Source organism: Oncorhynchus masou, chromosome 15 (assembly GCF_036934945.1).
Source record: "Oncorhynchus masou masou isolate Uvic2021 chromosome 15, UVic_Omas_1.1, whole genome shotgun sequence".
Taxonomy (NCBI): domain Eukaryota; kingdom Metazoa; phylum Chordata; class Actinopteri; order Salmoniformes; family Salmonidae; genus Oncorhynchus; species Oncorhynchus masou.
Genome location: NC_088226.1, coordinates 72,364,777 through 72,381,168, shown reverse-complemented (window position 1 = coordinate 72,381,168; position 16,392 = coordinate 72,364,777). Strand labels below are relative to the sequence as shown.

The window sequence follows — 16,392 nt, the reverse complement described above, 5'->3', positions numbered from 1 at the left end:
TATGGTGAATCAGGCAGTGGTCATTATGGTGAATCAGGCAGTGGTCATTATGGTGAATCAGGCAGTGGTCATTATGGTGAATCAGGCAGTGGTCATTATGGTGAATCAGGTGAATCATGCAGTGGTCATTATGGTGAATCAGGCAGTGGTCATTATGGTGAATCAGGCAGTGGTCATTATGGTGAATCAGGCAGTGGTCATTATGGTGAATCAGGCAGTGGTCATTATGGTGAATCAGGCAGTGGTCATTATGGTGAATCAGGCAGTGGTCATTTTGGTGAATCAGGCAGTGGTCATTATGGTGAATCAGGTGAATCATGCAGTGGTCATTATGGTGAATCAGGCAGTGGTCATTATGGTGAATCAGGCAGTGGTCATTATGGTGAATCAGGCAGTGGTCATTATGGTGAATCAGGTGAATCAGGTGAATCAGGCAGTGGTCATTATGGTGAATCAGGCAGTGGTCATTATGGTGAATCAGGCAGTGGTCATTATGGTGAATCAGGCAGTGGTCATTATGGTGAATCAGGCAGTGGTCATTATGGTGAATCAGGCAGTGGTCATTATGGTGAATCAGGTGAATCAGGCAGTGGTCATTATGGTGAATCAGGCAGTGGTCATTATGGTGAATCAGGTGAATCAGGCAGTGGTCATTATGGTGAATCAGGTGAATCAGGCAGTGGTCATTATGGTGAATCAGGTGAATCAGGCAGTGGTCATTATGGTGAATCAGGCAGTGGTCATTATGGTGAATCAGGCAGTGGTCATTATGGTGAATCAGGTGAATCAGGCAGTGGTCATTATGGTGAATCAGGTGAATCAGGCAGTGGTCATTATGGTGAATCAGGCAGTGGTCATTATGGTGAATCAGGCAGTGGTCATTATGGTGAATCAGGCAGTGGTCATTATGGTGAATCAGGCAGTGGTCATTATGGTGAATCAGGTGAATCATGCAGTGGTCATTATGGTGAATCAGGCAGTGGTCATTATGGTGAATCAGGCAGTGGTCATTATGGTGAATCAGGCAGTGGTCATTATGGTGAATCAGGCAGTGGTCATTTTGGTGAATCAGGCAGTGGTCATTATGGTGAATCAGGTGAATCATGCAGTGGTCATTATGGTGAATCAGGCAGTGGTCATTATGGTGAATCAGGCAGTGGTCATTATGGTGAATCAGGCAGTGGTCATTATGGTGAATCAGGTGAATCAGGTGAATCAGGCAGTGGTCATTATGGTGAATCAGGCAGTGGTCATTATGGTGAATCAGGCAGTGGTCATTATGGTGAATCAGGCAGTGGTCATTATGGTGAATCAGGCAGTGGTCATTATGGTGAATCAGGCAGTGGTCATTATGGTGAATCAGGTGAATCAGGCAGTGGTCATTATGGTGAATCAGGCAGTGGTCATTATGGTGAATCAGGTGAATCAGGCAGTGGTCATTATGGTGAATCAGGTGAATCAGGCAGTGGTCATTATGGTGAATCAGGTGAATCAGGCAGTGGTCATTATGGTGAATCAGGTGAATCAGGTGAATCAGGCAGTGGTCATTATGGTGAATCAGGTGAATCAGGTGAATCAGGCAGTGGTCATTATGGTGAATAAGGCAGTGGTCATTATGGTGAATCAGGCAGTGGTCATTATGGTGAATCAGGCAGTGGTCATTATGGTGAATCAGGCAGTGGTCATTATGGTGAATCAGGTGAATCATGCAGTGGTCATTATGGTGAATCAGGCAGTGGTCATTTTGGTGAATCAGGCAGTGGTCATTATGGTGAATCAGGCAGTGGTCATTATGGTGAATCAGGTGAATCAGGCAGTGGTCATTATGGTGAATCAGGCAGTGGTCATTTTGGTGAATCAGGCAGTGGTCATTATGGTGAATCAGGTGAATCAGGCAGTGGTCATTATGGTGAATCAGGTGAATCAGGCAGTGGTCATTATGGTGAATCAGGCAGTGGTCATTATGGTGAATCAGGCAGTGGTCATTATGGTGAATCAGGCAGTGGTCATTATGGTGAATCAGGCAGTGGTCATTATGGTGAATCAGGTGAATCATGCAGTGGTCATTATGGTGAATCAGGCAGTGGTCATTATGGTGAATCAGGCAGTGGTCATTATGGTGAATCAGGCAGTGGTCATTATGGTGAATCAGGCAGTGGTCATTATGGTGAATCAGGCAGTGGTCATTATGGTGAATCAGGCAGTGGTCATTTTGGTGAATCAGGCAGTGGTCATTATGGTGAATCAGGTGAATCATGCAGTGGTCATTATGGTGAATCAGGCAGTGGTCATTATGGTGAATCAGGCAGTGGTCATTATGGTGAATCAGGCAGTGGTCATTATGGTGAATCAGGCAGTGGTCATTATGGTGAATCAGGCAGTGGTCATTATGGTGAATCAGGCAGTGGTCATTTTGGTGAATCAGGCAGTGGTCATTATGGTGAATCAGGTGAATCATGCAGTGGTCATTATGGTGAATCAGGCAGTGGTCATTATGGTGAATCAGGCAGTGGTCATTATGGTGAATCAGGCAGTGGTCATTATGGTGAATCAGGCAGTGGTCATTATGGTGAATCAGGGGTAGGCCGTCATTGTAAATAAGAATTTGTTCTATTGTTCCACAATATAAAAACCCTGTCAACCTGTTGTTTCTTGCTTATTTTGACATTTATTGAATTCAATAAGTAGTGCAGTCCCTATAGATGTAAACTTACATCAGAGATTTTATTGAAAGACTGTACTCTCAAACGAATGTTGACTGAGAGAGAGAGAGAGAGAGAGAGAGAGAGAGAGAGAGAGCAACGTTCCCCTTTGTGTATGGAGTTGAAAAGTGCAGTTTGAATATGCTCCCCTAGGGGGTGCCAGAGGAGGTGAAGTTTGGTGTGACCCGGGAGGAGAAAAGGAGGATTCGTTCTACTGTGCACTCTGGAAAAACAGTTCCATTTTATTAATCTGCATCAGGCATTTCTATTACCTTGTAATGAGTTTCATATGAAGACATTTAGGATGATAAATAAGGTAAACATATTATACTGAACGGATACTAATGTATTCATAATTAATTGAACAGTGTTATTTCAGGGTTTCCTCATTCTACGAGTTCTGTCCAATGAATAATTAAAGTAGATTTTTAATGGGAATTTTTGAATTGCTGTTCTTGGTTTAAAGGTTAATTCAAACTGACTTAATTGATACTGCTAATCATCACTGATGTTACAATGTTAGGAGGAGAAGGGGCTGGGGGACCACCACAGTTAGCTACTTCCTCTGTTCTGTTAGGGGGGGAGGGGCTGGTGGACCACCACAGTTTTCTACTTCCTCTACTTCCTCTGTTCTGTTAGGAGGAGAAGGGGCTGGGGGACCACCACAGTTATCTACTTCCTCTGTTCTGTCAGGGGGGGGGAGGGGCTGAGGGACCACCACAGTTATCTACTTCCTCTGTTCTGTTAAGGGGGGAGGGGCTGGGGGACCATCACAGTTAGCTACTTCCTCTTCTCTGTTAGGAGGAGAAGGGTCTGGGGGACCACCACAGTTATCTACTTCCTCTGTTCTGTTAGGAGGAGAAGGGGCTGGGGGACCACCACAGTTATCTACTTCCTCTGTTCTGTTTGGGGGGGGGGGGCTGAGGGACCACCACAGTTATCTACTTCCTCTGTTCTGTTAGGGGGGGGGGGGCTGGGGGACCACCACAGTTATCTACTTCCTCTACTTCCTCTGTTCTGTTTGGGGGGGGCTGAGGGACCACCACAGTTATCTACTTCCTCTGTTCTGTTAGGGGGGGGGGGGCTGGGGGACCACCACAGTTATCTACTTCCTCTACTTCCTCTGTTCTGTTAGGAGGAGAAGGGGCTGGGGGACCACCACAGTTATCTACTTCCTCTACTTCCTCTGTTCTGTTAGTGGGGGGGGGGGGCTGGGGGACCACCCCAGTTATCTACTTCCTCTGTTCTGTCAGGGGGGGGGAGGGGCTGAGGGACCACCACAGTTATCTACTTCCTCTACTTCCTCTGTTCTGTTAAGGGGGGAGGGGCTGGGGGACCATCACAGTTATCTACTTCCTCTACTTCCTCTGTTCTGTCAGGGGGAGGGGCTGAGGGACCACCACAGTTATCTACTTCCTCTGTTCTGTTAGGGGGGGGGCTGGGGGACCATCACAGTTATCTACTTCCTCTTCTTCCTCTGTTCTGTTAGTAGGAGAAGGGGCTGAGGGACCATCACAGTTATCTACTTCCTCTTCTTCCTCTGTTCTGTTAGTGGGGGGGGGGGGCTGGGGGACCATCACAGTTATCTACTTCCTCTTCTTCCTCTGTTCTTTTAGTAGGAGAAGGGGCTGGGGGACCATCACAGTTATCTACTTCCTCTGTTCTGTTAGGGGGGGGCTGGGGGACCATCACAGTTATCTACTTCCTCTGTTCTGTTAGGGGGGGCTGGGGGACCACCACAGTTATCTACTTCCTCTGTTCTGTTAGGGGGGAGGGGCTGGGGGACCACCACAGTTATCTACTTCCTCTACTTCCTCTGTTCTGTCAGGGGGAGGGGCTGAGGGACCACCACAGTTATCTACTTCCTCTTCTTCCTCTGTTCTGTTAGGGGGGGAGGGGCTGAGGGACCACCACAGTTATCTACTTCCTCTACTACCTCTGTTCTGTCAGGGGGAGGGGCTGAGGGACCACCACAGTTATCTACTTCCTCTACTTCCTCTGTTCTGTCAGGGGGGGAGGGGCTGAGGGACCACCACAGTTATCTACCTCCTCTACTTCCTCTGTTCTGTTAGTGGGGGGGGGGGCTGGGGGACCACCACAGTTATCTACTTCCTCTACTTCCTCTGTTCTGTCAGGGGGGGAGGGGCTGAGGGACCACCACAGTTATCTACCTCCTCCACTTCCTCTGTTCTGTCAGGGGGGGGAGGGGCTGAGGGACCACCACAGTTATCTACTTCCTCTACTTCCTCTGTTCTGTCAGGGGGAGGGGCTGAGGGACCACCACAGTTATCTACTTCCTCTGTTCTGTTGGGGGGGGGCTGAGGGACCACCACAGTTATCTACTTCCTCTGTTCTGTTAGGGGGGGGGGGCTGGGGGACCATCACAGTTATCTACTTCCTCTTCTTCCTCTGTTCTTTTAGTAGGAGAAGGGGCTGGGGGACCATCACAGTTATCTACTTCCTCTTCTTCCTCTGTTCTGTTAGGAGGAGAAGGGGCTGGGGGACCATCACAGTTATCTACTTCCTCTTCTTCCTCTGTTCTGTTAGTAGGAGAAGGGGCTGGGGGACCATCACAGTTATCTACTTCCTCTTCTTCCTCTGTTCTGTTAGTAGGAGAAGGGGCTGGGGGACCATCACAGTTATCTACTTCCTCTGTTCTGTTAGGGGGGGGCTGAGGGACCACCCCAGTTATCTACTTCCTCTGTTCTGTTAGGGGGGCTGGGGGACCATCACAGTTATCTACTTCCTCTGTTCTGTTAGGGGGGGGCTGGGGGACCATCACAGTTATCTACTTCCTCTGTTCTGTTAGGGGGGGCTGGGGGACCACCACAGTTATCTACTTCCTCTTCTTCCTCTGTTCTGTTAGGAGGAGAAGGGGCTGGGGGACCATCACAGTTATCTACTTCCTCTTCTTCCTCTGTTCTGTTAGGAGGAGAAGGGGCTGGGGGACCACCCCAGTTATCTACTTCCTCTTCTTCCTCTGTTCTGTTAGGAGGAGAAGGGGCTGGGGGACCATCACAGTTATCTACTTCCTCTTCTTCCTCTGTTCTGTTAGGAGGAGAAGGGGCTGGGGGACCATCACAGTTATCTACTTCCTCTTCTTCCTCTGTTCTGTTAGGGGGGGGAGGGGCTGAGGGACCACCACAGTTATCTACTTCCTCTTCTTCCTCTGTTCTGTTAGGAGGAGAAGGGGCTGGGGGACCACCCCAGTTATCTACTTCCTCTTCTTCCTCTGTTCTGTTAGGGGGGGGAGGGGCTGAGGGACCACCACAGTTATCTACTTCCTCTTCTTCCTCTGTTCTGTTAGGAGGAGAAGGGGCTGGGGGACCACCCCAGTTATCTACTTCCTCTTCTTCCTCTGTTCTGTTAGGGGGGGGAGGGGCTGAGGGACCACCACAGTTATCTACTTCCTCTGTTCTGTTAGGGGGGGGCTGGGGGACCATCACAGTTATCTACTTCCTCTGTTCTGTTGGGGGGGGGGGGCTGAGGGACCACCACAGTTATCTACTTCTTCTACTTCCTCTGTTCTGTTAGGAGGAGAAGGGGCTGGGGGACCACCACAGTTATCTACTTCCTCTACTTCCTCTGTTCTGTTAGGGGGGGAGGGGCTGAGGGACCACCACAGTTATCTACTTCCTCTGTTCTGTTAGGGGGGGGGGGCTGGGGGACCATCACAGTTATCTACTTCCTCTACTTCCTCTGTTCTGTTAGGAGGAGAAGGGGCTGGGGGACCATCACAGTTATCTACTTCCTCTTCTTCCTCTGTTCTGTTAGTAGGAGAAGGGGCTGAGGGACCACCACAGAGTTCTTAGCTTAAGAACCATAAGACTGTTAAATTCTGTAGTTAGTTATTTCTTCTTCTTCTCTCTTTTGCATTGTTGGGAAGGGCCTGTTAGTAGAAATCACAACCTACTAGCCTGGCTCAGGTTAGCCAGTACCCATAATCCTTCAATTCCATCCCTGCATGTACCTGTCTGGGTTGACCGGTAGCCTAGAGAGGTTAGAAAGAAGTACTCAGAGGGGTGTACTAAAACATCTTTTATCTTCCTCTCGGCTCCATCTAGACCCACAACATGTGTCTGTCCACGCTGTTGAAGTACAGCCCTCGAACCCTGCGACGGATCCGGAACCTGATCCAGGGTCAGCAGGCCTACATGGTGGGTGGTGTGGCCCACTTAGATGACCTGGCGGTGGCTGATGAGCTGGGGGTACCCCTCCTGGGGCCAGAACCTGCTGTGGCCCGGCTCTACAGCACCAAGTCTGGAGGAAGGAGGATCTTTACTGGCGCAGGGGTCACCGTGCCCCCAGGACAGTGGGACATATACTCCTTACAACAGGTATTCTTCTTCTTCTCTCTATCAATTCAACAGCTATTCTTCTTCTCTCTATCAATTCAACAGCTATTCTTCTTCTCTCTATCAATTCAACAGCTATTCTTCTTCTTCTCTCTATCAATTCAACAGCTATTCTTCTTCTTCTCTCTATCATTTCAACAGCTATTCTTCTTCTTCTGTCTATCAATTCAACAGCTATTCTTCTTCTTCTCTCTATCATTTCAACAGCTATTCTTCTTCTTCTCTCTATCAATTCAACAGCTATTCTTCTTCTTCTGTCTATCAATTCAACAGCTATTCTTCTTCTTCTCTCTATCATTTCAACAGCTATTCTTCTTCTTCTCTCTATCAATTCAACAGCTATTCTTCTTCTTCTCTCTATCAATTCAACAGCTATTCTTCTTCTCTCTATCAATTCAACAGCTATTCTTCTTCTTCTCTCTATCAATTCAACAGGTATTCTTCTTCTTCTCTCTATCAATTCAACAGCTATTCTTCTTCTTCTCTCTATCAATTCAACAGGTATTCTTCTTCTTCTGTCTATCAATTCAACAGGTATTCTTCTTCTTCTCTCTATCAATTCAACAGCTATTCTTCTTCTCTCTATCAATTCAACAGCTATTCTTCTTCTTCTCTCTATCAATTCAACAGGTATTCTTCTTCTTCTCTCTATCAATTCAACAGCTATTCTTCTTCTTCTCTCTATCAATTCAACAGCTATTCTTCTTCTTCTCTCTATCAATTCAACAGGTATTCTTCTTCTCTCTATCAATTCAACAGGTATTCTTCTTCTCTCTATCAATTCAACAGCTATTCTTCTTCTTCTCTATCAATTCAACAGCTATTCTTCTTCTTCTCTCTATCAATTCAACATCTATTCTTCTTCTTCTCTCTATCAATTCAACAGCTATTCTTCTTCTTCTCTCTATCAATTCAACAGCTATTCTTCTTCTTCTCTCTATCAATTCAACAGCTATTCTTCTTCTTCTCTCTATCAATTCAACAGCTATTCTTCTTCTTCTCTCTATCAATTCAACAGCTATTCTTCTTCTTCTCTCTATCAATTCAACAGCTATTCTTCTTCTTCTCTCTATCAATTCAACAGCTATTCTTCTTCTTCTCTCTATCAATTTAATTAAATTCAAATGGCTTTATTGGTATGGGAAACATACTGTTTTGGTATGCTGTATTGGATATGGGAAACATACTGTATTGGTATGCTGTATTGGATATGGGAAACATATTGTTTTGGTATGGGAAACATACTGTATTGGTATGCTGTATTGGATATGGGAAACATACTGTATTGGTATGCTGTATTGGATATGGGAAACATACTGTATTGGTATGGGAAACATACTGTATTGGTATGCTGTATTGGATATGGGAAACATACTGTATTGGTATGCTGTATTGGATATGGGAAACATACTGTATTGGTATGCTGTATTGGATATGGGAAACATATTGTTTTGGTATGCTGTATTGGATATGGGAAACACTGTTTTGGTATGCTGTATTGGATATGGGAAACATACTGTATTGGTATGCTGTATTGGATATGGGAAACATACTGTATTGGTATGCTGTATTGGATATGGGAAACATACTGTATTGGTATGCTGTATTGGATATGGGAAACATACTGTATTGGTATGCTGTATTGGATATGGGAAACATACTGTATTGGTATGCTGTATTGGATATGGGAAACATACTGTATTGGTATGCTGTATTGGATATGGGAAACATACTGTATTGGTATGCTGTATTGGATATGGGAAACATACTGTATTGGTATGCTGTATTGGATATGGGAAACATACTGTATTGGTATGCTGTATTGGATATGGGAAACATACTGTATTGGTATGCTGTATTGGTATGGGAAACATACTGTATTGGTATGCTGTATTGGTATGGGAAACATGCTGTATTGGTATGGGAAACATACTGTATTGGTATGCTGTATTGGATATGGGAAACATACTGTATTGGTATGCTGTATTGGTATGGGAAACATGCTGTATTGGTATGGGAAACATACTGTATTGGTATGCTGTATTGGATATGGGAAACATACTGTTTTGGTATGGGAAACATACTGTTTTGGTATGCTGTATTGGATATGGGAAACATACTGTTTTGGTATGGGAAACATACTGTTTTGGTATGCTGTATTGGATATGGGAAACATACTGTATTGGTATGCTGTATTGGATATGGGAAACATACTGTTTTGGTATGCTGTATTGGTATGGGAAACATACTGTATTGGTATGCTGTATTGGATATGGGAAACATACTGTATTGGTATGCTGTATTGGATATGGGAAACATACTGTATTGGTATGCTGTATTGGATATGGGAAACATGCTGTATTGGTATGGGAAACATACTGTATTGGTATGGGAAACATACTGTATTGGTATGCTGTATTGGTATGGGAAACATACTGTATTGGTATGCTGTATTGGTATGGGAAACATGCTGTATTGGTATGGGAAACATGCTGTATTGGTATGCTGTATTGGTATGGGAAACATACTGTATTGGTATGCTGTATTGGTATGGGAAACATACAGTATTGGTATGCTGTATTGGATATGGGAAACATACAGTATTGGTATGCTGTATTGGATATGGGAAACATACTGTATTGGTATGCTGTATTGGTATGGGAAACATACAGTATTGGTATGCTGTATTGGTATGGGAAACATGCTGTATCTCTCTCTCCCCATCTCTCTCTGTCTCCTCTCCCCCCTCTCTCTCTCCTCTCTCCCCCTCTCTCTCTCTTCTCTCCCCATCTCTCTCTCCTCTCTCCCCTCTCTCTCTCTCCCCTCTCTCTCTTTCCTCTCTCTCTCTCCCCCTCTCTCTCCTCTTCCCCCTCTCTCTCCTCTCTCCCCCTCTCTCTCTCCTCTCCCCCTCTCTCTCCTCTCTCCCCCCTCTCTCTCTCTCCCCCCTCTCTCTCTCTCTCTCTCCCCCCCTCTCTCTCTCCCCTCTCTCTCTCCTCTCCCCCTCTCTCTCCCTCTCTCCCCTCTCTCTCTCCCCCTCTCTCTCTCCCCCTCTCTCTCTCCTCTTCCCCCTCTCTCTCCCCCTCTCTCTCTCCTCTCCCCCTCTCTCTCTCCTCTCTCCCCCTCTCTCTCACCCTCTCTCTCTCTCTCTCTCTCCCTTCTCTCCCCCTCTCTCTCCTCTCTTCCCTCTCTCTCTCTCTCTCTCTCTCTCTCTCTCTCTCTCTCTCTCTCTCTCTCTCCTCTCTCCCCCTCTCTCTCCCTTCTCTCCCCCTCTCTCTCCCCCCCCCTCTCTCTCTCTCTCTCTCTCTCTCTCTCTCTCTCTCTCTCTCTTTCCTCTCTCCCCAGCTCCATGAAACCCTGGCCCAGCTGATGACAAACCACATGGAGGTGAGGCGCTGGCTCTTCAAGATGGACTCTGAGATGGGTGGGCGGGGCACAGCATACTGCGATGTGTCTCACCTGAATTGCTCTTCCTGGGCTCAGCAGGAGTACAGCCACCACAGTCCTGAACGCTGGAGGAAGGCCTGGGCTCAGGTAGGATGGAACACACACTATGACCTTTCACCTGTAACCTCACTATTATAACCACAGTCCTGAACGCTGGAGGAAGGCCTGGGCTCAGGTAGGATGGAACACACACTATGACCTTTCACCTGTAACCTCACTATTATAACCACAGTCCTGAACGCTGGAGGAAGGGCTCAGATAGGGTGGACCACCCTCTGCCACTGGGCCAATTTAAGGATTAAATGATTTGGTAACTACACGGTCTCACGGTCTAGGGTTTGGTAACTACACTGTCTCACGGTCTAGGGTTTGGTAACTACATGGTCTCACGGTCTAGGATTTGGTAACTACATGGTCTCACGGTCTCAGGTTTGGTAACTACGGTCTCACGGTCTAGGATTTGGTAACTACACGGTCTCACGGTCTAGGATTTGGTAACTACACTGTCTCGCAGTCTAAGGTTTGGCAACTACGGTCTCACGGTCTAGGATTTGGTAACTACACGGTCTCACGGTTCAGGATTTGGTAACTACAGGTCTCACTGTCTAGGATTTGGTAACTACACAGTCTCACATTCTCACATTCTCACATTCTAACTGATAGTCAGCAAGGAGAATGAGAGGCCATATCCTAACTGATAGTCAGCAAGGAGAATGAGAGGCCATATCCTAACTGATAGTCAGCAAGGAGAATGAGAGACCATATCCTAACTGATAGTCAGCAAGGAGAATGAGAGACCATATCCTAAATGATCGTCAGCAAGGAGAATGAGAGGCCATATCCTAACTGATAGTCAGCAAGGAGAATGAGAGACCATATCCTAACTGATAGTCAGCAAGGAGAATGAGAGACCATATCCTAACTGATAGTCAGCAAGGAGAATGAGAGGCCATATCCTAACTGATAGTCAGCAAGGAGAATGAGAGGCCATATCCTAACTGATAGTCAGCAAGGAGAATGAGAGACCATATCCTAACTGATAGTCAGCAAGGAGAATGAGAGGCCATATCCTAACTGATAGTCAGCAAGGAGAATGAGAGGCCATATCCTAACTGATAGTCAGCAATGAGAATGAGAGGCCATATCCTAACTGATAGTCAGCAAGGAGAATGAGAGGCCATATCCTAACTGATAGTCAACAAGGAGAATGAGAGACCATATCCTAACTGATAGTCAGCAAGGAGAATGAGAGGCCATATCCTAACTGATAGTCAACAAGGAGAATGAGAGGCCATATCCTAACTGATAGTCAACAAGGAGAATGAGAGGCCATATCCTAACTGATAGTCAGCAAGGAGAATGAGAGACCATATCCTAACTGATAGTCAACAAGGAGAATGAGAGGCCATATCCTAACTGATAGTCAGCAAGGAGAATGAGAGGCCATATCCTAACTGATAGTCAACAAGGAGAATGAGAGGCCATATCCTAACTGATAGTCAACAAGGAGAATGAGAGGCCATATCCTAACTGATAGTCAACAAGGAGAATGAGAGGCCATATCCTAACTGATAGTCAACAAGGAGAATGAGAGACCATATCCTAACTGATAGTCAGCAAGGAGAATGAGAGGCCATATCCTAACTGATAGTCAGCAAGGAGAATGAGAGGCCATATCCTAACTGATAGTCAACAAGGAGAATGAGAGGCCATATCCTAACTGATAGTCAGCAAGGAGAATGAGAGGCCATATCCTAACTGATAGTCAACAAGGAGAATGAGAGGCCATATCCTAACTGATAGTCAACAAGGAGAATGAGAGACCATATCCTAACTGATAGTCAACAAGGAGAATGAGAGGCCATATCCTAACTGATAGTCAGCAAGGAGAATGAGAGGCCATATCCTAACTGATAGTCAACAAGGAGAATGAGAGACCATATCCTAACTGATAGTCAACAAGGAGAATGAGAGGCCATATCCTAACTGATAGTCAACAAGGAGAATGAGAGACCATATCCTAACTGATAGTCAACAAGGAGAATGAGAGACCATATCCTAACTGATAGTCAGCAAGGAGAATGAGAGACCATATCCTAACTGATAGTCAGCAAGGAGAATGAGAGGCCATATCCTAACTGATAGTCAGCAAGGAGAATGATTGACCTTATCCTAACTGATAGTCAGCAAGGAGAATGAGAGGCCTTATCCTAACTGATAGTCAGCAAGGAGAATGAGAGGCCATATCCTAACTGATAGTCAGCAAGGAGAATGATTGACCTTATCCTAACTGATAGTCAGCAAGGAGAATGAGAGGCCTTATCCTAACTGATAGTCAGCAAGGAGAATGAGAGGCCTTATCCTAACTGATAGTCAGCAAGGAGAATGAGAGACCATATCCTAACTGATAGTCAGCAAGGAGAATGATTGACCTTATCCTAACTGATAGTCAGCAAGGAGAATGAGAGGCCTTATCCTAACTGATAGTCAGCAAGGAGAATGAGAGGCCATATCCTAACTGATAGTCAGCAAGGAGAATGAGAGACCATATCCTAACTGATAGTCAGCAAGGAGAATGAGAGACCATATCCTAACTGATAGTCAGCAAGGAGAATGAGAGACCATATCCTAACTGATAGTCAGCAAGGAGAATGAGAGACCATATCCTAACTGATAGTCAACAAGGAGAATGAGAGACCATATCCTAACTGATAGTCAACAAGGAGAATGAGAGGCCATATCCTAACTGATAGTCAACAAGGAGAATGAGAGGCCATATCCTAACTGATAGTCAGCAAGGAGAATGAGAGGCCATATCCTAACTGATAGTCAACAAGGAGAATGAGAGACCATATCCTAACTGATAGTCAACAAGGAGAATGAGAGGCCATATCCTAACTGATAGTCAACAAGGAGAATGAGAGACCATATCCTAACTGATAGTCAACAAGGAGAATGAGAGGCCATATCCTAACTGATAGTCAGCAAGGAGAATGAGAGGCCATATCCTAACTGATAGTCAGCAAGGAGAATGAGAGGCCATATCCTAACTGATAGTCAGCAAGAGAATGAGAGGCCATATCCTAACTGATAGTCAGCAAGGAGAATGAAAGTCTTAACTAGTAGTCTTAGTGGACAGTCTTAACTAGTAGTCTCAGTGGACAGTCTTAACTAGTAGTCTCAGTGGACAGTCTTAACTAATAGTCTCAGTGGACAGTCTTAACTAATAGTCTCAGTGGACAGTCTTAACTAATAGTCTCAGTGGACAGTCTTAACTAGTAGTCTCAGTGGACAGTTTTAACTAATAGTCTCAATGGAAAGTCTTAACTAGTAGTCTTAGTGGACAGTCTTAACTAGTAGTCTCAGTGAACTCATCAGACAAAAGGACAGATTTTCACCGGTCTAATGTCCATTGCTCGTATTTCTTGGCCCAAGCAAGTCTCTTATTATTATTGGTGTCCTTTAGTAGGAATTTGACCATGAAGGCCTGATTCACGCAGTCTCCTCTGAACAGTTGATGTTGAGATGTGTCTGTTACTTGAACCCTGCGAAGCATTTATTTGGGCTGCAATCTGAGGCTGGTAACGCTAATGAACTTATTCTCTGCAGCAGAGGTAACTCTGGGTCTTCCATTCTTGTGGAGGTCCTCATGAGAGCCAGTTCCATCATAGCGCTTGATGGTTTTTGCGACTGCATTTGAAGAAACTTTTCAAAATTCTGGAAATATTCCAGACCTACCTTGTCACAACTGATTGGCTCAAACGCATTAAGAAGGAAAGAAATTTCACAAATTATATTTTAAAAAGGCACACCTGTTAATTGAAATGCATTCCAGGTGACTACCTCATGAAGCTGGTTGAGAGAATGCCAAAAGTGTGCAAATCTGTTATCAAGACGAAGAGTGGCAACTTCAGTATCAGTAGCCTGATCAACTCGAGAGAGAGAGAGAGAGAGAGAGAGAGAGAGAGAGAGAGAGAGAGAGAGAGAGAGAGAGAGAGAGAGAGAGAGAGAGAGAGAGAGAGAGAGAGAGAGAGAGAGAGAGAGAGAGAGACAGAGAGAGAGAGACAGAGACAGAGACAGACAGAGACAGAGACAGAGACAATATATATATGGCCCAAGATGTGTGACCAGGCTTCAGCAGGATAGGCCTGGAGGGGTAGAAGAGGGGAGATAACGGAGAGGTAGAGGGCGTTAGGGAGAGCTGGGGCATTCAGAGGGAAAACAAAATGTTGAGTTCCAGCCTTGTTTTATAACCCTACTAGCAGCCAACGTAATTTAGCCTCCAGGGCAAAACCAACACCATTTAACAGGAAGATATAGGTTATAAAGAGGTGTGAGTTAAAGACGTGCAGATCTGTAGAGCTTCATACAGACACACACACAGCCTAGACGGCATTCATGGACCATTAGGCACAAGACAACAGAGAGTTGGTAATAGCATCAACAGAAGGAGTCTTCTCTTTCTGTCGTGTTGTCTGCCAAAAACACAGCTAAATTATTAGTCAAGGACACGGGTCACAGTCCGCAGTATTAGCGCGTGGTTCAAATCAATGGGGAAAAACAAAGCCCGATGATGACCTGTGTTGTGCTAATTGCTTTTGTTTTCTCTATAACCTATTAGTTCATATGTCACCTTTTTGATATGCGAGGCAGAGACAACAAGGAGACAATAGTCACACAGTGGCAGAATATATTCAACCACACCAGCAGTGGTCAGTCTTAACTAATAGATGAGGTCAGTGCCGTTTTAAGATGAGGGAGGATGAGTGTTATTTAGAGTATTTGTTTTTGTTAATCGTGTAGATTTGGCCTTGTGTTTACGGGTTGTTGTCCTGCTGAAAGGTGAATTCATCTCCCGGTGTCTGATGGGAAGCAACTCCAGTGTAGATTTGGCCTTGTGTTCTAGGTTGTTGTCCTGCTGAAAGGTGAATTCATCTCCCAGTGTCTGATGGGAAGCAACTCCAGTGTAGATTTGGCCTGGTGTTTTAGGTTGTTGTCCTGCTGAAAGGTGAATTCATCTCCCAGTGTCTGATGGGAAGCAACTCCAGTGTAGATTTGGCCTGGTGTTTTAGGTTGTTGTCCTGCTGAAAGGTGAATTCATCTCCCAGTGTCTGATGGGAAGCAGACTGAACCAGGTTTTCCTCCAGGATGCTGAGCGGCGTTTCTTCTTTTTTTATCCTGAAAAACTCCCCCCGTCCTTAACGATTACGACCCATAACACAGTGGCGGTCGGTACCGTTTAAGATCAGGGGCGAGTACGACCCATAACACAGTGGCGGTCGGTACCGTTTAAGATCAGGGGCGAGTACAACCCATAACACAGTGGTGGTCCGTACCGTTTAAGATCAGGGGCGAGTACGACCCGTAACACAGTGGCGGTCGGTACCGTTTAAGATCAGGGGCGAGTACGACCCATAACACAGTGGCAGTCGGTACCGTTTAAGATCAGGGGCGAGTACGACCCATAACACAGTGGCGGTCGGTACCGTTTAAGATCAGGGGCGAGTACGACCGTTTAAGATCAGGGGTGAGTACGACCCATAACACAGTGGCGGTCGGTACCGTTTAAGATCAGGGGCGAGTACGACCCATAACACAGTGGCGGTCGGTACCGTTTAAGATCAGGGGCGAGTACGACCCATAACACAGTGGCGGTCGGTACCGTTTAAGATCAGGGGCGAGTACGACCCATAACACAGTGTCGGTCCGTACCGTTTAAGATCAGGGGCGAGTACGACCCATAACACAGTGGCGGTCGGTACCGTTTAAGATCAGGGGCGAGTACGACCCATAACACAGTGGCGGTCGGTACCGTTTAAGATCAGGGGCGAGTACGACCCATAACACAGTGGCGGTCGGTACCGTTTAAGATCAGGGGCGAGTACGACCCA

At 45.9% G+C, this 16,392-nt stretch overlaps 1 protein-coding gene across 1 annotated transcript in view; it reads left to right on the top strand.

Annotated features, from left to right (window-relative positions):
* Window positions 1–16,392, top strand: part of iqch (IQ motif containing H) — a 213,408-nt gene that overhangs the window by 126,051 nt on the left and 70,965 nt on the right. Inside the window, exons 14-15 of the mRNA XM_064990331.1 lie at window positions 6,767–7,039; window positions 10,400–10,588. Of these exons, the coding sequence (XP_064846403.1) occupies window positions 6,767–7,039; window positions 10,400–10,588 (462 nt within the window). The remainder of the gene's footprint in view (window positions 1–6,766; window positions 7,040–10,399; window positions 10,589–16,392) is intronic.